Source organism: Felis catus, chromosome D1 (genome assembly GCF_018350175.1).
Source record: "Felis catus isolate Fca126 chromosome D1, F.catus_Fca126_mat1.0, whole genome shotgun sequence".
NCBI lineage: Eukaryota > Metazoa > Chordata > Mammalia > Carnivora > Felidae > Felis > Felis catus.
The window spans coordinates 53,753,685-53,778,632 of record NC_058377.1 but is presented as its reverse complement, the minus strand read 5'-3'; the positions used below and the strand labels follow the sequence as shown (position 1 = coordinate 53,778,632).

General features: G+C 48.0%; 1 protein-coding gene and 1 long non-coding RNA gene across 12 annotated transcripts in view; one reads left to right on the top strand and one right to left on the bottom strand.

Moving 5' to 3' along the window:
* The window catches only part of TENM4 (teneurin transmembrane protein 4), a 744,941-nt gene that overhangs the window by 6,212 nt on the left and 713,781 nt on the right, over positions 1-24,948 (bottom strand). For all 9 annotated transcript variants that reach the window (XM_023238928.2, XM_045038070.1, XM_045038066.1 and 6 more), the window contains 5 exons: positions 18,997-19,169; positions 13,904-14,139; positions 10,525-10,821; positions 7,460-9,074; positions 1,862-2,004 (listed from right to left, as the gene is read on the bottom strand). In XM_023238928.2, the coding sequence (XP_023094696.2) occupies positions 1,862-2,004; positions 7,460-9,074; positions 10,525-10,821; positions 13,904-14,139; positions 18,997-19,169 (2,464 nt within the window). The remainder of the gene's footprint in view (positions 1-1,861; positions 2,005-7,459; positions 9,075-10,524; positions 10,822-13,903; positions 14,140-18,996; positions 19,170-24,948) is intronic.
* Positions 10,821-24,948, top strand: part of LOC123380229 — a 28,335-nt gene continuing 14,207 nt past the window's right edge. For all 3 annotated transcript variants that reach the window (XR_006585775.1, XR_006585774.1, XR_006585773.1), the window contains exons 1-2: positions 10,821-13,706; positions 23,147-23,765. This is a non-coding gene — a long non-coding RNA (uncharacterized LOC123380229). The remainder of the gene's footprint in view (positions 13,707-23,146; positions 23,766-24,948) is intronic.

The following is a 24,948-nucleotide window of genomic DNA, read 5'->3' as shown; positions in this document are numbered from 1 at the left end:
ATGGGTTCTTGGCAGGAAGGCTTAGTAAGATGAAAAGCGGTCATTTACATAACCCCTCTTACCCTGCTTTATCGTTCTCCATCATGTTTATAAACTATTTTCAAGGAGGGCCTCTGCCCCCATAATGCTTCCTGGGGGCTCCTCAGATGCCCCTGCTCTCGGCTGCTTTGGGGGACAGATTGGGCCTGGTCTCCATGTCATACCACCTACCAGTCCCTCCCATGGTGTGGGAGCTTGGCAAAGCCGGGTTCGTGCAAGCTCCGGGGCCTAACCAGCAACTCAGGGAAATGGCTTTAGAAACAGGCCTATCGGCTTCTCACTGAAATTAAGTCCTCTTTATAATTAATAGAACCCTGTCTGTGAACAATTATTTCCTAGAGTTTCACGAAAGCTGGAGTGCTCAACAACACAGATCTTCGATGCTTGCCAAGGGCAGAAATCAATAATTCATTGACGGGCGAGGTTGGCAAACAGGCCGTCAGAGACTGGGGCTCTGCGTCAGGGGGGAAAGGAAGCTGGCGGGGGTGGGGGGAAGGGAAGCTGGAGGGGGTGGGGGGAGGTGGGGAGCAACTGGGCTGCTGTGGAATCAGCCAGGTCAGCCTGGGCGGGGGGGACGACAGTGGGGATTGAGCCAGGCAGAGCGCAGGGCTACAGCGGCACAGAATAACAGAAAGGGGCCAGGCTTTGTGGTCAGACACACTGGGTTCTCATCGCCTTTTCTGCTGAGTGACCTTGAGCAAGTTTCTCTCTGAGCTCTGGTCTCCTCATCTGTAAAATGAGGAAGAATGCCTACCACACACAGGGTTGTCTACTTCTTTCAACCATCTGTGCATTCAGCAAAAGGGCAGTACACTGGGTACCGAAGAAGACCCAGGATTTATTTGCCTTCTTGGGGCTCATAGTCCAGTGGGGATACAGGTGTGGTAAGTGCTCTGAAGGGGAGAATATGGGGTACCGCTAGGACCTAGAGGTGCAGAATCATGTTCTCCAGAGTCTAGAGGACGGAGGCAGCTGAGCCGAGGATGAAGGGAATCAGGCTGGAGTAAGACACACGGATGTGCAAGTTTCTGGCTGTCAGCAGTGTGCCATCTAACAACCCTGCTTTCCCTCTGGACAGGGATCCCCAGAAGGCCTGGTCTCCGCCTGATTCATGCCTGCATTCACGGGGTGCAGCGTGGGGCCTGGAAGAGCCAGCTCCTAGTACTTACATTATGAAGAGGGGGAGGGGGCAAAAAGGGGATGCCTGAAGTGAGGGGTGGGGTAGAGGGGTTTTTAAGGGCCTTTACAGCTATATAATTCTGTGAGTCTTTAAAACCAGGCCATGAAAGGCACACAAGAGAAGGTAACATTTTTTTGAACACCTTACAGACAGATCCGGGTGTGAATCCCAGTCTACCCCTTCCTTGCTTGTGTGGCACTGGAAAGCCTCAGGCATTAAACCTGTAAAATGCCAACAGTAATACCAGGGGATATGTGTGCGCTAACTTGTGTAGAATACCTCAGGCAGGTGCAGGTGAACGGAGGTGCTCAGAAAATGTCACACTTGTATTTAGAACACACCCTCCCTCCTTGCCCTTTTGCTCTGGGCAGTGACAAAGGCTCATTGTTTTTGTGGAATTCCGAACTCCGCGTATCAGAGACAACTTAATAGAGCTTGTGGGGGTCTGTGTTCTGTTACAGCTGGGTCCACAGTGGCTTGCCAGTGGTTACCACAGATTTCCTGAACAGCTTCTGGCAGGCCCTGTGGCTGCACCACGTCAGTTTCCGTCACGGGCCCACGCTTTCCTGAAAAGCTTTGTAGGAGCCACTCCCATAAGGTCTGCCTGGCCTGAGGGTGGGTGGCCGTGTGTGCGCAGATTACCTTGCTGTTGTCCCACTCCTGAGTTTTCATCTGTGTGTGGACGAGCTCGTAGGATGGTTCCATGGCGTCCATGTCTGGCTTGGGGTAGCCAGGAATCACATTGTGCAGCTGGAATCCAAAGGTGAGGAGCCAGCTGTTGACATCTGGGTGGGAGAGAAGCAGAAACGTCCTTGTGGAGTGAGTGGACCTCAGAGGTGACACATCCCAATAAAGTGGCCCCGAGTGAGACAGCAGTGGGGGGGTGAGGGTGGGGGGTGTCGCAAGTGGGACATCAACCGCTACAAACACTTTGGAAGACTGTTTCATGGTTATTAAAGCCGCACATACTCTTTGGACCGTTGTTCTTCTCCTAGATATGTATCTAAGAGAGCTGTGACTTCAGTAGAACCTATGTTTCCAGACTCCCCTGTCACTTAAACCTCTTTGGATTCAAACCCGGGGGGACTAGGGTGGGGGGTAGATGATGCACACCCACCCCCTGCATCAGGAGGAAACACTTGCAGAGGACAACTGCACCCAAAGGAAAGATTTAAGTGAATGACTTTCAAAGAGAAATTCCATTTAAAAACAAGCCCTCCCTCCTCTCCCAAGCAGCAAGATGGCCTCTACCAAACATCAAAGAGTCCCCCACCCCCACCCGAGTCTACCTTTCATTTACTCTGGTAAGTGATGCTAAGGAAGTCATTTAATCTCCCTGTGCCTTCATTTTCCAATCTTTAATATTGGGTTTGAGGAGACACCTGGGTGGCTCAGTTGGTTAAGCTTTGGCTCAGGGTTAGGACTTTGGCTCAGGTCATGATCTCATCATTCATGAGTTTCAGCCCCTGCATCAGGCTCTCTGCTATCCTCGCAGAGCCCACTTTGGATCCTCTGTCTCCCTCTCTCTCTTCCCCTCCCCCACTCACATGCGTGCTCTCTCAAAATAAACAAACATTAAAAAAAATAGTGTGGGCTTGAGGATCTAGCGCCATAGGCATTGGTTTCATCGATTTTATAACATTCCTGGGGGGTTACTAATTATAGAATATTAGGTATGGGGATAGAGAGGACTTTCCCATGAGCCTTTGGCTCACCGAAGAACAGAATCAGGAAGCCAAGACGTAAGGGAAAGAAAGAGGATGGATAAAGTGTCATCTGTTACTAGGTCCAATGTTGCCGAGAGCGTTTCGTGTGCCCAGCACTGTGTTGCTCCAACCCTCACCTTGTGCACTCAGAACCCTGAAGGGGAGATGACACACAGGCATGCAAAACTTTGACACAAGAAAAAAGATGAGAGGAGGGCAGAAGTCTTTCAGTTGGACAGGCTGACAAGTCTTCACAGAGAAGGTGGCCTTTAAGGCAGACACTGAAAGCTGTGTACCTTTTGTCCGGCTTCAGCAGAGATAAAGGGGGCATTTCAGGCAAAGACTGTGTGCAAGGCAAGGCCTGGAGAGGGCAGGTGAGTGTGGGGAGTGTTCAGGTAAGTGGAGAGCAGTTCAGCAAGGCAGAGAGAGAACCAGAAAGAAAAATTGTGGCTAGCACAGGAAAAGCCTGGGATGGCAGGTAGGAGTTAACTGGGTGCCTGTAGGAGAGTGACAGCCAGCCTGTGTCCCAGTGTGGCTCGGCCTTCCTTGAGAAGAGGCAATTGAAGATGCTAAAGCATTTGTTGAGCAGAGACTCAGAATCCAAAGTCTGGGGAAGGGGTGGGGGTGGGGGTGGAGTTGAGCCTCAGAGCTGGCAGTCCCGGGCTATGGGCATCCAGGCCTGCTTTTGCCTTCTTCCAAAGGAGACATGTCTCTGGTCAGGGAGGTCCTGCTTAGGGTCCAGGCACTGGTGGAGCTGTCTTCCCCTACCACCCACTGAAGCCATTCCAACGATAGGGATGTCCTTTGGGGGTTGACAACTGTGTCCCTGCCACTGCTGCATCCTGTGCTGTCTTCTCATTCAAGGACCTCAAGTTTGCCTTTGTTTTTTTTTTTTTGTTTTTTGGATGCCCTGGAGCCCCTCTCTCTTGGGTGTGAAACATGGAGGTACCGGGGTGGAGGAAGATAGGAAGGGCAGCGTAGAAACCCAGGTTCTACTTCTAGGAAGGTCGTGGAAGGAAAAGAACATGGTGAGGCAAGACGAAACCCATGTTCAAATTCAGGCTCCCCAAGTTGCACACTGTGTGAACTTGGACCGTTTCCTTAACCTCTCTGAGATTCAGTTTCCCTATCTACAAACTGATGGTAGAAATGGTTTTCACCAAGCCATGGAAAGAATAATAGTGTTACCACTTTGGGCAGCCATCATACAGCAGCAACTGTTCTAAGCTTGTTACACGAATGACTGGGTTTCCTATACTCTAAAGTGTCCAGCTAGCTCGGTTCCTGGCTCATAGAAGGTTTTCTGAGCTTTTTCAAACCCAGACCCCCACGTCACTGGACCTCCATTTCCTCATTTGTAACATGAGGCACTTGGGCTAGCTTGCCTCCAAAGTCCCTTTCTTCACTGAGTTTTTGAGAATCTCTGATTCTATGAATCGTGGCAGATGGCTTTTAGGAAATTAAAACAAACAGAACAGGGGGGAAAAAATCCCCCATGAAGCCATTTGGCCTGAGGCTGAGAACCTGCATCTGAATTTGTAGTTGGAAAGGAAAACTTCTATCAGGATTACTGCAGATTCCCAGGAAACTAGGGGGCTGAAAAGAGGGCTGGGCCTTAATCACAAGTGATGGAAGGTAGGAACATTCCTCATTATGCCTTTAGGAAAAATGCTGAAAATCGATTTATTCATTTTTTTTTTTCCCCCTACGGCACTTTTCTGAAAAGTTGGGAATTTTACTCTTCCTTTTTATGATATCAGAGTTAGAAATTTCTGTCAAGTGAAAAAGCCCCTTTTTACCCATCCGCCCCAGACATCAGTGTAGCTACCTGGGACAGCGATGAATTAACAATCCTTTCTTATGTGGGCACATTACAGAGTGAATTTCATTCCAAGAATGAGGATTCTGGAGTTAGAGCAGAGTTCTACCCCTAGCCCTGCCACTTCTCAGTAGGTCAGTTACTTTATGGCTCTGACCTTCACTTTCCTCCTCTGAGAATGGAGTCAGTGATCCCCATCTCACTGGCTTCAGGTGAGGGTTAGTGCAATAGTGTATGGGATGGATCCTTGGTGGATATTTTTTGGTTGCCTTCCTAGCATCCCATTCTGCCTTCTCACTCTTCCTTTTGGGGTATCTGTGTAGTTTTAGGGAGGCTAACTCCACCTAGGGGTTCAGCAATGGAGCATGTGGCCTAGGCTAAGCCACTCGGTGTGTTTTCTCTCCCCAGCCACAGTGCTTGGTTCAGGGGTTGTCATGTGACCTCAGCCTATCCATTTGGAGTGTATGCTCCTTTTTATTGGTGTCATTGCTGGATGTGAGTGAGGTTGTATGTAGCTCGCATGGAAGCTAAACGGTTTAGTGAGGATTAGTGGGATCTTGGTTTGTAGTAACAGAATGTTTTTCTGTACCATTTTTTTTTGTTTTTCCAGCTACAGTAAGTAACCTGCCAAGATACCTCGAAAGAAACTCACTGCAGGATGAGCAGGGGGTGTGCTTAATGTACACAGACATAATGGAAATGTTTTCTAAATCTGTTAAGTTTTCCTGGACTGCCAGTAAGTTGAGCATAGAGAGACCTTGTTGGGCTATTCCTGTTCACCACAGGCCCCAAGTCCGCTTTCATCGCACCCACCCACCACCGCGCCCACTCTTCTTTCTCACGCATGGGATGCCTGCTCTCAACATGACCACCTGGAATTCTTCCCGGAAAGAATCCTCCAGTCAGTGTCAGCAGCAGCAGGGTCCAGACCAGGCCACCAGGTTTGGGAGCTAGGAAGCCACATCCCTACGGGGCACTCACGTGAGCTGTACCTGTTGCCCTCTCTGCACTTCTGTAAATGCAGTCCCCTCTGCTTGGGTTGCCTTTCTCCCCATTACCTGAGGAATGTCCACTCAGAAGTGGGCCTCAAGGATGAACTGCTCCCTGGGCACAGCCGGCTGTGCGTCCTGTGTATCAACGGCCATCAGTGCAAACCTTCATCCTGTGTCTGTGTCTCCCTTGCAGTGTAAATTCCTGGAGGGCAGGGATCATCTTTGTGTCCCCTCAGGCCGAAAACAGTGGCTGCACCCAGGAGGCACTTGTTGAATGAAAATGAAACTGCCTTAAAATAGGGGGTGCAGGGTTGTGTCACAGGAGAAAGAGAAGGAAACGACCAGGTTTGCGAGTTGGGGCGTGCCCAATTTTTGCCCACTGCAAACTCTCTTTTATAAAAAGCGCTGGTTTTATCCAGACCTGAATCCTCATAGCTGCTCTGACCCTTGAGGTCTTCTGTGGCTGAGGTCTGGGAGTGGCTGCTTTGCTGGGTGGACTGTGGCTGCTGAAGACATTTCTGGCACGTGTGAACATTTATATTCCAGTTGGTTTCACAGCAGTGGAAAACAAAGCTCACTTTTTAAGTCAGGGTCGAGGTAAGGGAACCTTACATGAGCCAGGCACTGTGCTAGGCAGGTTATAAAATGTATCTCATTTCACCCTTGCAACCATCCTAACAGGGTTTTTTTTTTTTTTTTTCCTACTTGTCCATCCTCTCCCTTTCTCCCCTCTTCCTACCCTCTTTGGGTTGAATATTTTTTTTTAGTCTACATTTTATTTCCACTATTGACTAATTAGCTATGCCTCTGTTTTCTTTTCTAGTGGATGCTCTAGGATTTACAACATGCATACTTATCAGTGTCAGTAGACATTCTAACATTTATTTATTTATTTATTTATTTATTTATTTATTTATTTACTTATTTACTTACTTACTTACTTATTTACGTAGGCTTCATGCCCAGAGTGGAACCCAGTGTGGGGCTTGAACTTAGAATCGTGAGATCAAGACCCGAACTGAGATCAAGAGTTGGATGCCTAACTGACTGAACCACCCAGGTGCCCCCTCACTTTAATTTACAGGTCAGCAAACTGGAATTAAGGGAAGTTAAGTAATTTCTGTGACTGTCCATAATTTAGAAATGGTGCATCCTTCAGCAGTTCTGTCTGTGTCCAAATTCTGAACTTTCCATTACATTATCCCGAATGAGAAAATTGATTTTTTTTTTCTTTAGCTATACCTTCACCCACCTTATTGGGGACTCATAGTCAGCCTGATCTCTGGGTCAGAAACTTCCAAAGTGCATTTTCAGGGATGCATCCAGTGAAGCACTAGGATTTCATGGTGAAAAAAAGGGGTTTCATGCTCAAATGCTTGAGAAACTGTGGGTAAAGGGGTTTCGTGGTCAGATGTTTGAGAAATAGTGGGTAACTGTGTTAAACAGTTCTCTTTACCAGAGGACTTCTCAGAGACTTTCATAAGCTGCAATGTATTATGAAAATTTAAGAATGGTAGTTGCCCTGTCAAATCAATTTGAGGCCAGTACCAGTTTTTCCAGGGCATTTCTCTCAAGTAGTGTTTCTTAAAATCTACTTTGAAAAATGCTGTTCTAAGGAAAGCCAGTGTTTCCTGTGACCCAACGACCAGCTTTCTCAAGGAAGACCGTCCTGTCAGAGGACCAGAACAACAGTCCTGTCCTCCGAATGAGCCCTCATCCTCACCTGTCATGAAGCACTTGATGTCCTGAGAGTTGCTGATGGGGTTGTTGTTTTTAAACATGTAGAGATTGAAAGGCATGATGTTGCTGCTAGTAAGGTGTTTCCACAACTCGTGGTCTGGGCTAGTCCAACGACCAGCCAGCACATCATAATCCCGCCGGCCCATGTGGATGAGCTTGGTGAGTGGATCGTAGAGGCCACCATGGTAGCCGATGATGATCTGAAAGTTGGGGTTGGTGTCCATGTAGATCTCTCCATAGGCAGTGTATAGAATCTGCTTGATCATCAAACCTGTTCCACTGAAGACAGCAAGAGGGGTCCCGATGTTGTCACAAGCTATGTAAAACTCATCACCGCTGCTCAGCTCCATGGCAAAGAGGTGCCCTTGCAGATCATAGTAGAGGGAGGTGATCTCGGAGCTGGAGTGGTTGTAAAGGTGGGTGACCTTGGTGGGGTTGGTCAGGTCTGCATAGAAGAACTGCAGGTGGTGGCTGTGGCTACTCTTGCTGGACACCCGCCGCCCCAGGCCATCGTAACGGTACCTGACGCTCCAGCCACCGGCCCGGTTGTAGGCCTTGATGAGCAGGCCAGCTGAGTTGTACTCAAAGACGTCCCCGCCCCGCTGCCTCAGGAAGCCATCCTCGTCCATCTTGTACTGCACATCACCCAGCCTGGTGATGCGGTCACGGAGGTCATACCTTAGCGGGGTGAGCCGTGCACTGTTCCCAGGGCTCAGTAAGTGCAGGTTCCCATTGAGGTCATAGCTGTAGCGCCAGAGCGGCTTGTCATTGATGGAGACCGTCTGTAGCTGGCCATCAGCGTCGTACTCATAGGAGTAGCGAGTGGTATTGGCATAGGGTCCCACCTTCAGCTCCTTCTTCACTACTCGCCCCATGTTATCATACTGGACGGTCATCCAGTACATGAGTGAGCGGAAAATCTCATATTGCACTTCCTTCATCCGGCCGTATGCGTCAAAGTGTTTGGTGTGGGTCATGACCGCTGTAGTGATGATCTGGTTAATGTCATAGTAGATGACACCAAACTTCCCAAACTGCTCTGTCTTCCCTGACACATCATCATAGCGATAGAGATCGATGGGCAGCGGGGTCTCATTGATCACAGCCTGCATGCTGGTCACCCGGAAACTGTTGTCATAGTTATAGTCAAAACGAGCATTGACCATGCCTTCCTCGGTGAAGCGGAAGATCTGGCGGTCGATCAGAGGCCCAATTTGACGGTAGCGGATGGTGCAGGTGAACCCCTCATTCTGTAGGTTGATGGTCTTCAGCATGCCTGCTGTCTCGTCATAGGTGAAGCTCACCTTGGTGGTGTCATACAGCATCTCGGCTAGCTTTGACAGTTTGCCATACTTGTATATGACCCTGCGGCCGGTGCCCAGGTAGAAGGTGTGGAGGAGGTGCCCGTCCTCAGTGAAGTCCTGGATGACCGAGGCATTGCCTTCAGGGGGCTGGTAGATGTTCCTGTAGTAGCCCACTGAGCGAATGGTCTCTAGCGTCTGCCGGGCCACGTTGGGCATGGTCACAGAAGAGAGGCGGTCATTCTTGTCGAACTCAAAGATGTATTGCCGCTGGCTGTGGAGGAGCAGTACCATGGACTGGAGGGAAAGGAACACAGAAGTAAGAGTAGGGGAGTGCACGCAGGGGAAGTCTGTGCACTTAAGACTTAAAGGAGATGAATGAAAAGCCAAGGGAACTGGTGGTTGTCCTAAGTGAGGCCCAAACCACGGCCTTCTAAACAATGTGCCATAGGGTACTGCAGTGGGGTGCAAATGGGTAAGATAAGGATTTCTCTCAGCCCTTGGCCCTGGCACTCAGGCCATCTGTCTTCCCATGGTGAGCAGCCTTGTCTGCTTGTCCCTTTGTGTGGTACAAAAATGATGATTTTGTGGGTGATGGTGTGTGAGAAAGGTTGGGAGCACTGGCTAGAAGGATTTGCAACAGCCTCTCTCCTGGCTTCCTTCCTTCAGATTCCTTCTCAAATCAATGTTCCTACTCAAGCAAGAATGATTTTCCTAAAACACAGCCTGACAGTATCTACTGCCTGCTACACAACTTATGTTGGCTCCCTGTGGCCCACAGGATAAAGAATGCATCTGAGAAGGGCATTTAAGGCTTTATGCAGGAACAGGTCATATGCCCACCCTGGGCTGGGGTGGACTGTGATGGCAACAGGGAAACCTGATTCCTAACAATGGCTTGTTGCATGGCCCCAGGAAGGTTCTTTCCCCCTCTGGGTTGGGTTTTTCACTATGTCGGATGACCTCCAACGTCTCTCTTAGCACCACCACAGAACATTGCTTAGAGATGCTCACCCAGCACACGGTGGGGAAGACTGAGCACAAAGCAAGCACAGCCCAGACCCTGGACAGGTGACCGCGAGCAGGAAACAAAGTAAAGATGTGGGTACAAGAACCAGGGCATGAAGTGCAGGCTCTTTTACAGGAATAAGTCAGCAGATAACACACCTAAAGGAAGCTAGGCAGCAAAGCTACATTTTCTCCGATTTGGGACCAACTTTTGCTTTCAGGGCTTTTCTGATTCTTAGCCCCTGGGATGAAATAAATCCTAACCTGAAGCAGAACGGATTTACGAAGGCCATGCCCACCACTGGAAGCTCAGGATTAATCACCTCCTGCCTAAGTACTGATCCCTAGGCCTCTGCCCTATTCTCTGTGACCAGATCACACTGTGTGCCCCAGACCTGGGAGCAGACCCCTGCCTGGGCCTCGGCCCTCAGTCCTGCTCTGTAGGACCAGTTAGTGTTGGGCCTGCCCCCAGTTCCAGTCTCTCGTGTGGGCCTTTAACGTTCTCCTGCCCCAGGACCCCCACCTGCCACACCATCACCACGATCCACCCAGATGCCTCTCGGGCTCCCCAGCCCTCTATTGCAGATTTTTCTGTTTTCTTTTGGAGACCACATGGGTCCAATCTATCCCGCTGAGGGCAGCAAGCTGGGCCTGGCCATGGGTTGAGCCATGACACAATGGTCTTCTAAATGGCAAGGCCAGTCAGTGGTGGTGGGGGTGGTGGGGGATGGACACCTGCCTTCTCTAAGTATGTGTAGGTCCACGTCTTCCCATCAGCAAAGATCCTGGATGTGATGCGACCCGCCTGGTCGTATTCCATCCTCTCAGACATGATGCCTCTCTGGATGCCAGCGATATGGCCCCCTGGGGAGTATGTCACATTGACACCATTCAGCCTGCTGCTGGGTGACCAGAGGCTGGGCCGCCCTGCCTGGTCGTACAGGATCCGGAGGGTGAACTTGCGGTGGTCATCATAGATCTTCTCTGTGCGGGTCACGCGGTCAAAGTCCAGGGACAGGAGGTTCCGGTTGTGAACCTGGAGTAGGAGGAAAGACAGAGTTAATCTGGACATTGAAGACTTTGATGTGAGAAGGTCCTGATTAGAGGAGGCAGCACAGGTCATGGGTGCCAACAGATGGGGTTTGGGTCCTGGCTCTATCACCTGCCAGTTCTATGAAGCTTCATCATCTGTAAAATGGGAAGGCCAATTAAATAGGGCTGTTGTGAGAACAAAGGCAGTGCAGGTATTGAGCAAATACTAGCTGGTCCTGAAGATGATCTGTGTGATATCCTAATGTCATACTTCTAATGGGGACAAAAAGGCAGCTCCTTCTTGACTCTCTCCTAAAAAGGGAGAGGCCAAGTGGGTCCAGATCCCCTTGCTAGGTCAGCTGGACTGCTAGGTCAGCACACAATTCAATTTCCTTCCAGAGTCAGGAATATAGGGCTCCCACAAGGGTAGAGGTAAGTCAGGGTTTTTCATAGTTTAATAAAGAAATATACTTTGAGGCCTACTTCTGTATTTGGATCCACCCTTTAGGCATCGGTTGCCCCTAAAACATTGCCAGGTACTCCAAAGCTAAAATGCTGTGTCCCCTCTAATTGGCACATGGCCTTATAGGACATTTGGGCACACTTTCTGAATCTTCCATTGGTCACTGGTTAAGTTTGACATGTAGTAAGGGAAACACAAGAGGAAAGTAGATAATGTAGGTCATATGATACAAAACCGCACATGTGGACTGAGGTAATGAAAGGCCCTCTAGGACCCTGGGTGGTAAAAAAGGCTCAGGTCTAGGAATTAAGGTCAGGATTCCAGCCTCGATTCTGTGGCCAATTTATCTGTGTGACCTTGGGCAAGTGCCATTCCCTGTCCGAGTCTCAATTTCTTCCTCTGTGAAACAACAGGGCTATTGTGAGGACTGAAGAAGCCTGAGTAGATTACCAAACAGAGTTCGGGGCATATAGAAGGTACTGAATTAATGAATGTAATTATTTCCATTAAATGGCAGCAAAGGATCGCATTCTCAGAGAACGTAGAGACGTGTGTGTCTCCCCCTTTCCTCCAAACAAATGCTCAAACCTTGAAAATAAGGATTTATAATGATGATGCTGGGACAACTTTAGCTGTGAATGGCCTGCTTATAATAAGGTTGCCTTCCCAGGGGTAATCAAATACAATTGCAGAGCAAAAACAGTGTGGCAGACAATTCCCGTGAAAAATCGGAGGCACCGGAGACTGGAGCTGTGTTCTTTGCCGGGAGGGCAAAGGAAGATTCAGGGTCTGCACCACCAACAATGATGGGGGCCATTTTAAGGCATCTTTTGCAGGGTCCCCTGTGACTCCTCCCAAGGAGCTGCCACCCAGCCAGCTGCCCCCCCCCCGCCACCCCTGGAGGGCCCCTAGGGAAGGCGAGCTACACCTCTGTGGCAAAATTAATAAAATTGAATTAAGCAGCTCACTGGGGAACCGCCTAATGCTTCCTGTGCTTGGCAGTGGCAGCAATGAGATTATTTTACATCTTTCTTTATTAAAAAAGTTCCCAGTTGTATAAAAAATGAGCTCCATTATGGGGAGGCGCACCCGGATAACATTCTAATTCCACATGCCGTCACTGTGGGTGGCCATTTATTTTGGGAGGACGCGGAGATGCGGCCACCGGCCTGGAGCACCATTAATCTCAGGCTGGGAGAGGGACCAATTAAAGCCTGGGAAACTTTTGGTCCAGTTCACACCGCAGAGAGGAAATCCTAATAGCACTAATCGCTGCCATTTATTGAGCACCTGGGTTCTACCAGCATTGGTCTAGGTACTTGGAATATATTATCTTGTTTCCACAGAGGAGTCTGAGACTAGAGGAGTTGCTCAGGGCTACACGCCAGGCCCAGGCAGGAATCAAACCAAGGTCAAATTTTCCATTTAGCACACTGCCTTAGATGTGCATGAGGGGGCTCCTGGAGAATTCAGACGGGGGGCTCGGGAAGGCTGCAGATGGTGGCGGGCCACAGAGAACAAAGACACTTACGGCCTTCCTCAGGGAACCAGTGGAAGGCTCTTTCCCACTTCGGTTTTTGCTAGAGTTCTAGGCTGTTGAGGAGACACAGGAAGGCTGGTTTTGTGGATTCTAGTTGTGTGATATTGGCTGTGTTGAGACAGCGCCAGCCGTGTGGCATGAGGATGCTTCTGTGGTTTTTAGGAGTCAGCAACAATCTCGCTCAGTTCTGTGGTTCCCCTCAGCCCAGCCAGTGCCTACAGAGCAGCTGGGGTCTGCAAGGAGCTGTGCCCAGAACCGGGCTGGTTTCTTCACTTTCACGCTCCCTGTCACCTTCCTTTCTGAAGCTAGAGGGAAACGAAGTGGGGCACTCGGGCCTGGGGGGCGAGGGCGGTAATAACACTCTGCAGAAACATGGGGGGTGAGGCAGTGAAAGGGCTGGCTCAGGGCATCCACATTCCGAAGAGCACTCTGAAATGCCAGACCACAGATGCCAACCCACTGGCAGCAGGGACAGCTGGGGTTGGGGGTCGTTTTGCTCACTTAGTAAGGGGACAACTGCCTGGAAGGAGTGGAGGATGTGGCTTAGGTTCCAAATAGCCAAACTGGATTCTGCTAGATATTAATAAGAACATAGTAGTAAGAATAGCAGGAACAACAGGAGTAGGTTATTGACCACTTCCTGTGTGCAAGGCTCGGTATGAGGCATTCTGTATATTATTTCCAACTCTTCTCGCAACTTGTAAAATTGATTCATCCTTCCCATTTTTTTTGGAGAATGAGACTGAGGCTCCGGATGAATGAAATGGCATCACGGACGGGCTGAAATTCAGTCCGGGTATCACAGAAGCTGGAAATCCAACTCAGGCCTAACACCAAAGCCGGCGATCTTGCCACAACGGAAGAGAGATTCGAGATTTCTTATTAAGTGAGGTTTGCCTACTTTACCTTCCTCCTTTGGCAAGGGGCCCAGGAACACTTTCTCCCCCAGGGCCAGTTTCAAGAACAGAACTCAGTTCTCCGGATCGGTCCTCATTCTCTCCCCCTAGGGCCCCAGCCACCCCCAGGGGCAGGGCCCCAGCCACCCCCAGGGGCGGAGCCCCGCCTGGAGCAGGCCTTGCTCACCCGCAGCCGGCGCCCGAACACGGTGACCTGGCCCCGCGCCTGCTCCTTGCGCTGCCGCCACTCCACCAGGTTGAGGCCGTTGTCGATGGGCAGCGTGACGTTCCGCTTGCCCACAGTGGGGTTGACCGTGCCGGCCAGCAGATGGGGCTCTGTCTGCAGTGCCACCTCCATGCCGTTGGCCAGCAGCAGCCGCAGGGAGCCGTCTGCCCCGATGTAGTAGCTGTTGCGGACCTGGTCTGAGGGACGGGAGAGGAGAGGGACCGTTTCTGCTCAGAAGGGTTGAGGATGGGAGGGGTGTGCACAGCAGAGGTAGGGGTGTGGCTTCTAAATGGGTTTATTTTTCTGACCATGGAAAGGAAACATTATCATTGAAGAAAACTAGGACGATATAGGGAGATCGTCCATGATGGCAATACCAAAAAAAAAAAAAAAAAAAAAAAAAAAGCCACTGTAAATATTTTGTATACTCCTAGACTTCAGAATATTTCTGGGGGCGCCTGGGTGGCTCAGTCAGTTAAGCATCTGACTTAAGGCTCAGGTCATGAGTTCGAGCCCCGCATCTAGCTCTGTGCTGACAGCTCAGAGCCTGGAACCTGCTTTGGATTCTGGGTCTCCCTCTCTCTCTGCCCTTTTCCCGCTCATGCTCTGTCTCTCTCGCAGAAATAAACATTAAAAAAAGAATATTTCTGAATACATTTATAAAGTAATTGCTTATAGTGTGCCACTGATCATTGTATTACATCATTGAATATTTTTCCTAAGTGTTTCTCTCTTTAAAAAAATTTTTTAATGCTTGTTTATTTTTGAGAGAGAGTGAGAGAGAGAGAGAGAGAGAGAGAGAGAGAGGCAGAGAGAGAGGGAGACACAGAATCGGAAGCAGGCTCCAGGCTCCGAGCTGTCAGCACAGAGGCCAACACAGGGCTTAACTTACCAACCACGAGATCATGACCTGAGCCAAAGTTGGACGCTCAACTGACTGAGCCACCCTGGCTCCCCTCCTAAGTGTTTCTCCTAATGACTGTACAGTATTCCACTATATGGAAATGCCATAATTTATCTAACCAATCCTCAAGTAGATATTCTGATTATTTCTAGCTTTTCATAATTACAAAGTGACACTGCAAATAAACATATTGTAAACATTATGCTAAGTGAAAGAAGTCAGACACAAAAGACCACATAATGTATCAATAACTCCATTTATATGAAATGTCCAGAATAAGACATTAAGTATAGATTAGTGAGGGAAAGGCACTAATGGGGAATGGGGAGTGAGCACTTATGGGTACAAGCTTTCTTTTGGGGGAGTGGTAAACATTTTCCAGAACTGGACAGCATTAATGATTGCATAACTTTGTAAATATACTAAACCCCCCTGAATTGTACACTTTAAAAGGGTGAATTTTAGAGTATGTGAATTATATCTCTAGTAAAACTATATTTTTTGGATAAATCAATGTCTTCGTTTTGGGTTGTTAGGATTACTAGAACAAAGGGTTGAACATTTTTAAGGTTCTTGGTACACACCAGAGTAACTATTCTTTACATCAAGGTGAAAATAACTCCAGTACTTAAGTTGCTGACAAAATTCCAAATATATATGTGTATATATATATATATATGTGCACACATATATATATACATATATAAGTCATTTTCATATACATACATATGTGCATAGATGAACCAATGATTTAAAAAATATGTCTGATTTTGAAATCTTAGACCTGATTTAAATATTTTAATTAGGATCTTTAGCTCAAAGAAACTTCTGGAGAAGAGCGAATTTCAGCTGTGAAATGCACACAATTCTTTTCTAACACTGGAAACACCTGAGTTAGTGCTGCAGCCTTCCCCTCTTGCCCTTCCTCAGCTGCTGCTTCTGTCTACACCTGCCCCTCTTCAATAAACTCTAGCCCAAGTCCTCCCTTCAAGGCTATGCTGAACTGTCACCTCTCCCCAGAAGCTTCCCCAGTTCCTTGGTCACAACAAATGCGTCCCCCTTCTTAGCCTCTTGATGGGCCTCACTACTGGTCTGGCAACTGAGGGGTACAGGGTCTACACTCTGTTCTGCTGCACAGAGATGAAGAGCACGCATGGCCTTCAGAGCCACGCTACCAGGGTTCGAGTCCCAGCTCCACCATTCTCTTGCTGCAAGACCTGGGCAAATTCCTTAATCTCCCATGCCTCTGGTTCTTCATCTGTACCTTGGGGATGAAAACTGTACTCTTACCTCATAGCACTAGGCGGGATAACGAATATGAAGAGCTGAGAATGGTGCTTGGCATATAGTGAGTGTTATGTAAAAGTGAGCTATTATTAGTTTTCTGTGCGAGCATTGTACTAGTCACTGCCATGCAGATCTCTTGTCATCTCTCCTCAGCCTCTACCGCCCCGTTTCACACATCTGTCGTAGAGAACTTTTCTAGTACTGATCATGGGTCTTCAATAGCTCCCCATTGCCTTTAGATCAGTGCTTAAGAGAATGGGTTCTATTTGTCTGGGTCCAAATACCCTACAAGGCGTGTGTCTTTGGACAAGGTACTTAACCTCTTAGTGACTTAAACTGTCTTCATTTGGAAAATGGATATGTTAATAATACCTCATAGGGTTGTTGTGAGGAGGGAGTAGGTACATGAATGTAAAACACTAACCATCTACTTTATACTTGATAGGTGTTCCAAGATGTTAGCTATCACTGTCGTTAGAGTACGTGCTCAGTAAACATTTGCTGGATTGAACTAGATCTATTCCAGGCTATGTATGTCAAGCAGAAAAAAAAACAAAAACAACAACAACAACAACAACAACAACAAAAACCCACAAACAACCACAGACACACACAAAAGAAAAAACAAAAACAAACAAAAAACGGATGTAGCTTTGTAGGAAACTGTGGCTAAGTCTTCCCTGTTAGAATGGCATCAGATCAGCCCCGCCCTCTCTCCCTCCCTCCCCCTCCCATCCTTCCCCTTTTCTTCCTCACACATGCAGAATTCTAAGATCTGCCTTAAACTTGGCTATGCATTATTCACTGGCCATCTGTATTTTCCTTCTTTTGAACAGTGAAAAGGCCCGTGTCATTTATCTCTTAAAGCTGCTTCTTGCTGAATGCACATATGTCCATTAGTGGTGACTTTGGATGGAATGGTGTTTGTAGAGGCCCATCTCAAACGAGCCCCATTTAATGTGAGCTGTGACTTCCCAAGCCCGCTCCTCATTAGCGGTTCCTCCTTATTTCTTCCCATAGTTCAGACATAAGATGCAGCTGAAAACACTTTTTACCAAGCCTCTACTGAGGTGGTTGCAAAACGGAGCATGCAAGCCTGGTACGAGGGAAGGAGAGGAGCTTGGCAGAGGCACCAAAGAGGAAAAACAGGTACCACATTTCCTGGATTCCCCGATGAGTTTTTCCTTTTCCCACTTCAGTGTTTGTGAAATCGGAATGTGTCTTAAGTCCTTGCATGAATTTTGAGCCGTGTGTCTCCCCTCCTCCCCAAGCTGAAAAGTTGCTATTGAATTGATGGTACATTTTAAAAGTGAGGAAATGTGGCACTTTTGAATGGGAAAAAAAAAAGTTGCCTAAAGGCAAGAAAGACTGCCTTAACTTTTGAGAAAAATGCAGCAAGCCAGCTTAGAGGTGTGCAGGGGATAAGACAGTTCTTAACCACAGGGAGGGACAAGATGTCTGAACAATCTGTGGCCCTGCTGTCCTTGGCCAGGCAGAGCCCTGGCTAGCTCGGCATCGGCACCTTCTCCTGGCAATAACTCAGTCCGAGCATAAACACCGCGAGTGTGTCCCAACCCACTGCTATAGGTGCTGGTGGGGAAGGAACTGCAAGATACTGCTTCTCTTTCTTCTGAGAACCACTACTGTTCTTTGAGCTTCTTTAAAGGCACTGTATTACATTTGGGAGTAGAAGCGGTTGTGGAAATATACAGTTATTTTCTTATGGTAAATCCAAGTGCCAGTTATTAAATAATTAGTTAATGAATCCAGCAAGGACTTACTGAGTTGTATTATGGGCCTGGCCCATGTTGGGCACTCTGTGTACACTGTAAAGGGATTGTCTGGGCAACGCTTATGAGGCAGCTACGGTAATTCGGCCCCATTTCCCAGCCCCAGAGACTGAGGCTCAGAGAAGGGTGACTCCACCCAATTCACACAGGTAGGAACTGAAACCGTAGGCACAGAGATCCCCCAGTCTGTCTACTCCAGAGCTTTTTTCTGCCCCTTGCACTGCCTCACACCATTCAACACGGCTGCAACTTGCTTTCCTTTCCTCAAGGAGAAAATCAAGGGCCCGCATGATGTGGTGGCAGAGTCAGGACTAGAATCTGGGCCTGTGACTCCCAGCCCAAGCCTCTTTTTACTACTTGTGTCAAAGCTTTTGGGAGCACAAAAAGCCATCAGGAGAGTGGCGAAAAAAATTAAGGCTCTCCCTAGTGATAGCTTCTTCTTTTTTTCATGCTTACTAGATCCAATGAAGTTGTGAGCTCCACTCTGGGTCACCACCTCCCGTGAGGACAACCAAGGCAGACAATCTGCAGCCAGATTTCATCACTGTGATTTCCCTAAAGCTCAAAGATCAACTCCTACCAGGGATTACTTGATGAACGCAGATGAGAAGGGTCTTTTCTCTGTGGAAGCCTAGAGAAGGCACGGACTGTTCTCACCTGAGCTTCAGGGAGGACTTCTCCATGCCTAGGTCCCTTTCGTGGTTAGGCATAATCATTATTGTCCTTTGTCCTCACCCACACCAGTGTGAGAGCAAGCCTTTAACCTGGGAGCCATTAGAATGGTGGAATAGTGAGGGCATCTGGATTAGCAGCTAGTGGACTGTCGACCCTTTGTTCTCATGATGATGGGATGAGACAAGGGACTGTTACTCTGAGGCTTCTGGGAGAGAATATACAGGACTCGGGCTGGTGTGTTTTGCACATTCGAATGCAACACAGAGAGAAACCAGTTGTAATGCTCTGCTACTAAAGCTGCCCGGCTCTAGTAGCAGCTTGTTTCTGGTATCATCCTCTTCCAAAGGGGTCTCTTCACCCCCCTGCCTCAAAGTCCCCAAGCCTCCCACCCGGCTTACCTTGCAGCAGTGTATAGAAGGCACCGGAAGCAGACAGGTTGGTGGTTATGGTGACATCATCCTTGCTGGAGGTCTCTACCTGGACATGCACTGAGCTGTCTGTATCGCTTCGGAAACTGCTCACCTGGCCAGTGGGGAAGGTCACATTTGTCAGGCGGCCAAAGCTGTCATACCTGAAAACCAAGGGGTGGCTCTGAGTAACGGAAATATAATGGTGCCATGGCCGGAACTTGGTGCGTTCCACCTGGTGCCACAGTTTTGCACGTTCTGCTTTTCTCTCTGGTTAGATACATTGCCGTGCCTCCTACACCTCCTTGCACACAGTTGCCAGGAAGGGGCTCCACTGGTTGACATCTGACCGCAGGCAGAGGACTTACCTCTCTGAGTCTTCCTCTGCTAATTCTATAAAGCAGAGATGACAGCCCCTGCCCTGCCTCCCTCCCAGGATTACTGCGAGGAACCTGCGGCAGGGGCCTGTGGCTACAAACTTACACCCACCCATGTGGTGTGACAAGATGGCGGCCATCTGAGGCTGCTGACCCAAAGTCTTAAAGCCAGGGCACTCCCAGAGGTGACAGGGTCAAACTTGATGCTTGAATAACCCTCTCAAAACCCAGAGAAATGGTTATACAGGCTTTTCCTGAACACCACAAGAGATGGGGCTTCCTACAAAGCTACGGACCCTGGGGAAAGGGGGCTCTGAATTCAAACCAGGACTCTGCTCCCCCATAAGGAGGCTAAACAGACGAGCTCTTGCAACCTCTTCCCGTCTAGATTTCACGTCAGGCACCAAGCAGCTATGCATATATCTGCAGTTGTCAGGACTCACAGCTTTGCTCTGCTGGCGTCTTTTTGAAGCATCACAACTGAATCTTAATTCCCTTTTCCATCTCTGATAATAATAAAAGAAATGCCTACCATTACTGAACACCCACAACATATCAGGCATAGTGCTTTTCATACATCCTTTCCCTTAATCCTTGCTACTAGTCTAAACGGTATAAATGATCTCCTTTTTGGAGGAGGTTCAGAAAAGTGGAGTCACCTGCTCAAGGTCACACAGATAGTAAGTGTGGTGGAGTCAAAACTCAAAGTCAGATTTATCTGCTTCCAGGGTCCCACTTGCTTCTCTGCCTTGAGTGAGCATTTCTGTAGCGTCCGTTTGCAAACATCTGTTGGTGTGCCCTACCTGCGGCAAAGTGGCTGGGAGATGGTAGGGAGTAGGCTTTTAACACTCAGTTACAGTTTTTAATTGCGGGAGGCTGAAGTGTAAAAAGGTAGGTATAATAGCCTTTTCGCACCTGTGTGCGAATGGGAAAAATCTTCGTCCAGATGTTAGTGTTTCTGACTTCTAGTCGTACTGAAGCTCACATGCAAGTTCAGTTTTGTGTCTCCCTGGTGGACTCTTCCCCCTGCTTTGCTCTCACTATTGCCGTGAAGCTGGCCTCTGGGCCCCGAGGGATTTGATGGCTGGCAAAATAAAAGGCTCCAGAGTTCAGCTCAGTCCTGGCTCTTCCCATGATCCTCCAGCTGCACCTGGCTTCCTGATGCCTCGGGTGCTGCTGCTTCGACCGCTTCAGGTGAGACTTGGGAGGTGAGACCAGATAGGTGTTTGCTGAGCAATTTTTTGCCCAAGGTCAGATACAGGTGCTGCATGGATTGTGCCCTCTACCAACTCTTTCTGTCCCTGTGCCTGGTACTAACCGTGGGACTCTTTACGCTGAATGCCAACAGTCCCTGGCCGGGACAGTCTGCCACAGACAAAGGTGCTGGTTACATGAATCACCTAGGTCCTTGATCCAAGACTAACTCTGGGGGAAATTGAATCTCTCGGTTGCTGAGGCCCGAGGAAGGGGATGCAAGCGCTTTCCAGGATGGCAACAACACAGATCTGTACCACATACCTTGGGCTTGGTCTCAGCTGGGCAAGGGTGTGGGCTGTATCAGTCCTTGGGCTCTCCTATAGGTACCTTTGGCACTTTGGAAAACTGTTTCTTGTCACGATTTCTCATTTTTCTTCCTTAGTACGGAGTCAGAGTCTTGTAAGAAAATGTCAGTCTGGCTTAGGGGAGGGTGACCATGTGGCTTAAAGCCCGGATTGGAGGGTCACAGGTGTAAGGTGCCCCTCAGAGCTGGGTGAGGAGGTGATTCTGAGACACTGCTGCTAGGAAGGAGGGTGAGTCTTGGGGTGAAGACCTGGAAGTTTGTCCTAAAGCCTCTCTCTCCTGGAGATGCTCTCAGAGCTCTGCTCCCTTTAACTCTAGGAGAGGCGGTTTTCTTTTCAACTCTTTGTGGCTGCTGGAAATTTGAATAGGAAGGGATTGTACAAAAATGTACGATTTTTAGAGTGGTTATCTCTGGGAAGTAGAATTACTAGTGGTATTTTATATCCCAAAGATCTTAAAATAATGACCGTGGATTATTTTCATAATCAGCAAAGTGCTGTGATAACCCAAATACTGCCATGTACAGAGAAGTCATGAGCATGGCCATCTTGGGGGAAGAGGCCCTTTTAAATTACTGGCATTTGGGGCACCCGGGTGGCTCAGTCACTTAAGCATCTGACTTCAGCTCAGGTCATGATCTCATGGTTTGTGAGTTCAAGCCCCATGTCAGGCTCTGTGCTGACAGCTTGGAGCCTGGAGCCTGCTTCAGATTCTGTCTTCCTCTTTCTCTGCCCCTCCCCGACTTGTGCTCTGTCTCTCTGTCTCTCCCTCTCTCTCTTTCTCTCTCAAAAATAAACATTAAAAAATTTAAATTACTGGCATTTATGGAAGTCTCACATATAGGGCATCTGCCAACATCTATCTCCAGACCTTTACAGTAAATATTACTAGGGTACCCCAAATTTCTGAGCTCAAAATCAAGACCCACCCTGCTCCCACCCCAGAAACTGGCTCAGCCCTGGTCACTGTACTTATGTCTGTGGGCTATGAGTATTCTGAGTCTTGTCAGGTCCTGAGTTACCTTAAATCGGCAGGAAGACCCATTTCAGTTCAACAGGTTTATGGGATGGTTATGCTATTCTAGTCTGGTTCTCTGAACACCTGTTATCCATGTACATACTCTTTATTGAGACGACTTACTCAGACTATCTAATTTCCTGATCTAACTGGATACAAAAGAATTTATTACATCACGCAAGATACTTAGCAAGGAGTTTTAGGGGCGCCTGGGTGGCTCAGTCAGTTAAGTGTCCGGCTTCGGCTCAGGTCATGATCTTGGGGTTTGTGAGTTCGAGCCCTGCGTTGGGCTCTGTGCTGACAGCTTGGAGCCTGGAGCCTGCTTCAGATTCTGTGTCTCCCTCTCTCTCTGCCCCTCTCCTGCTCACACTCTCTCAAAAATGAATAAATGTTTTTAAAAAAGGAGTTTTAGAGTCTTACAAATAACAATTGATAGGGAGATCATGGATTAGGGGTCACATGTCACTTCAGTACTGCTTTAATATGGCCTTGCTCCAATGACACCACGTAAAGCTTTCCCTCGTTTCTCTCTTGTCCCTTCTCCCAGTAATACACTGGCAGAGCTGCATCGCAGAATGGGTCCCCTGCTCTGTAACAGCTCACGTACAAGCTGTCACCTGCTTCAGCCTGGGGTGCTTACGTCAGGACAGGACTGTGGTGTCAGACGGGCTGGGAACGTTAGTTGAACAAATGAATGACTGCACAATTGGATACGTGAGGCCCCTTTGTTGCTCTGTGGGGAAGGGGAGACATGATTCATTTACATACACACTATCTCCTGTAGGACTTGACAGAGGCCTGATGCACAGTGGGTACCTGGCAAGCATCTGATGAACGCACACAAAGACGGAAACAGCTACTCTCACTAAATGATACTTCAGCAATCTCCATAGGCATCTCCCCAGAGCTCCGGTCTCCAAGACAGAAAGAGCCTTTGCGTGAAGGCAGACAATTGTAATTATTATTGAAGGTAGCCTGTAATACATAATTAAATTGAGCTTGAAGAAGATACAATGAAAAGCCTCATGCCATCAAGATCTGGTTTTCATTTTATACGAGATGGCCGAAAACCAGTAATTTCCACTCCTTACATTTTCCATTAGAGGGACCGAATGTCTTAATTAAATGAACATCAAATAGAACAGCCAATTTATAGAATTTTCTTGTCTCTTATTCATTCATTTCAGTGCCTTCCAGAGCCTGGGAAATGCCACTGGATCTCCCTGCTGCCTGATCAATACCTGTGATTAGCTCATCAGAACACCGCTGTTTCTGGCTCTGCAGGGAAAAACTGGAGCTGCCCATCCGGGGAACCCTGAACACCTAGGTGCCACGCCCCCTCGGTGGAGCCCTCTCTCTTCCTGCTACAGAGCTGCTGACGGAAAGACAGAACCGCTGGACAAGTTGGGACAGTTTTCCCCCCTCTCTGGATTCCAAGTGGCTGCTTCAAACCCTGGCCCTGCGATTGGGTGACTTTGGGACAGTGGCTTAGTTCTGTCTGTTTTGGCTCTAAAGAACTGGCAAATTTCTTTCTTTCTAACCAAGAGGAAGGAACGTGTTAATATGGGAAAGTCCTTGGAGTCAGACGTTCTAGGCTTTGAATTCAGGCTCTACACTTGCCAGCAATGAATGTTAACCCTAGAGGATGGGCACTCAGTTCTCTTTTCCTGTGAACCATCAACCTCCTACAAATGACATGATTTCAGGCAGGTTATATAACACAACCTCTGGGAGCTTCTGTTTTCTCCTCTATAAAATGAAGACAGTAACACCTGTCTCAGGAAGATACTGTGAAGTTCAAATAAGGTAACATGCTTAAAATGAAATGCAAATTTTTCATCAGGGCCTGCAGGACCACAGGAGACTGCCTTCCCCACCATGTCGACTCCCTGATGGGAGAAGGGACTTTGGTCGCAAATGTATCCCAGAACTTAGAAGAGTGCCTGGCATGTAGTCGATGTTCAATAACGTAAATGAATGTTGGCTGAAGGACCTACTCTTTCCTGCTTCTCTTTCCAATTTCACTTTGAACTCTACTCTTCCATACTTCCTGTGTTCCACTGCATCTGCTTCCATTCTCCAAACACGCCACGTTCAATCCAGGCTCGGAGTGCTCACACTTAGTGTTCCTTTTGCAGAGAATGCTCTTCCCTCCAATCTTTGTATGGCTAGTTCCTTTCATTACTCACATTTCAGTTCAAATGTTATCACTTCAGTCAGGCCTTCCTTTAAATAGATAGGTCCTCCCATCTTGGCCACATTTTCTGATTTTATTGTTTTCATTACATATTATCTTATTTATGTGTTTATCTGTCTCTTCCGACTATAATATAAGCTCTATGAGGACAGGGACCTTGTCTGTATTCTCATGCCTAGGAGACTATGCAGAATATAAAAGGCACTCAATACTTATTTCTTAGATGAATGAATGAATGAATGAATGAATAATAAAGAGTAGATATTATTACAGGCTTTTCAAGATATGGATTAAGAAAAACTAAGAATTTCTTCCCTTTCACCTCACCCCTTCCATATGAGGAAGGGAAAGTTCACAAATACCCACAGATTGATTACCTTTTAGGTACCAAGCACTATGCCCATAACCATCTTTGAGGTAGGCATTATTGTTGTCATTTCACAATTGGTGAAGCTGAGGCTCAGAAAGAATAAATAACTTGTCTAAGATCACACAGCTACTTGAGGAATATAGATTCAAAGTCAAGTCTGTCTGTCTGACCTTAAAGTCTGTGTTCTTTCATCAAGCTTCCCATAAGTGATGCTGTTTCAGGGAAAAACCTTTGTGTTCATCACTATGTTATAGAAAACATTGTGTTTGGAAATCTCAAGTGGGTCAAGAAGACTGATAGTTTTCTGTTCAAGGTGTTTGCTTTGATATCACTGCAACTGAATTTGCCGTGATGCACCCCCCTACACACACACATATTCAGGGGGTATGATGGAGATGGCCAGATGGTTGGCTTTTCATTAT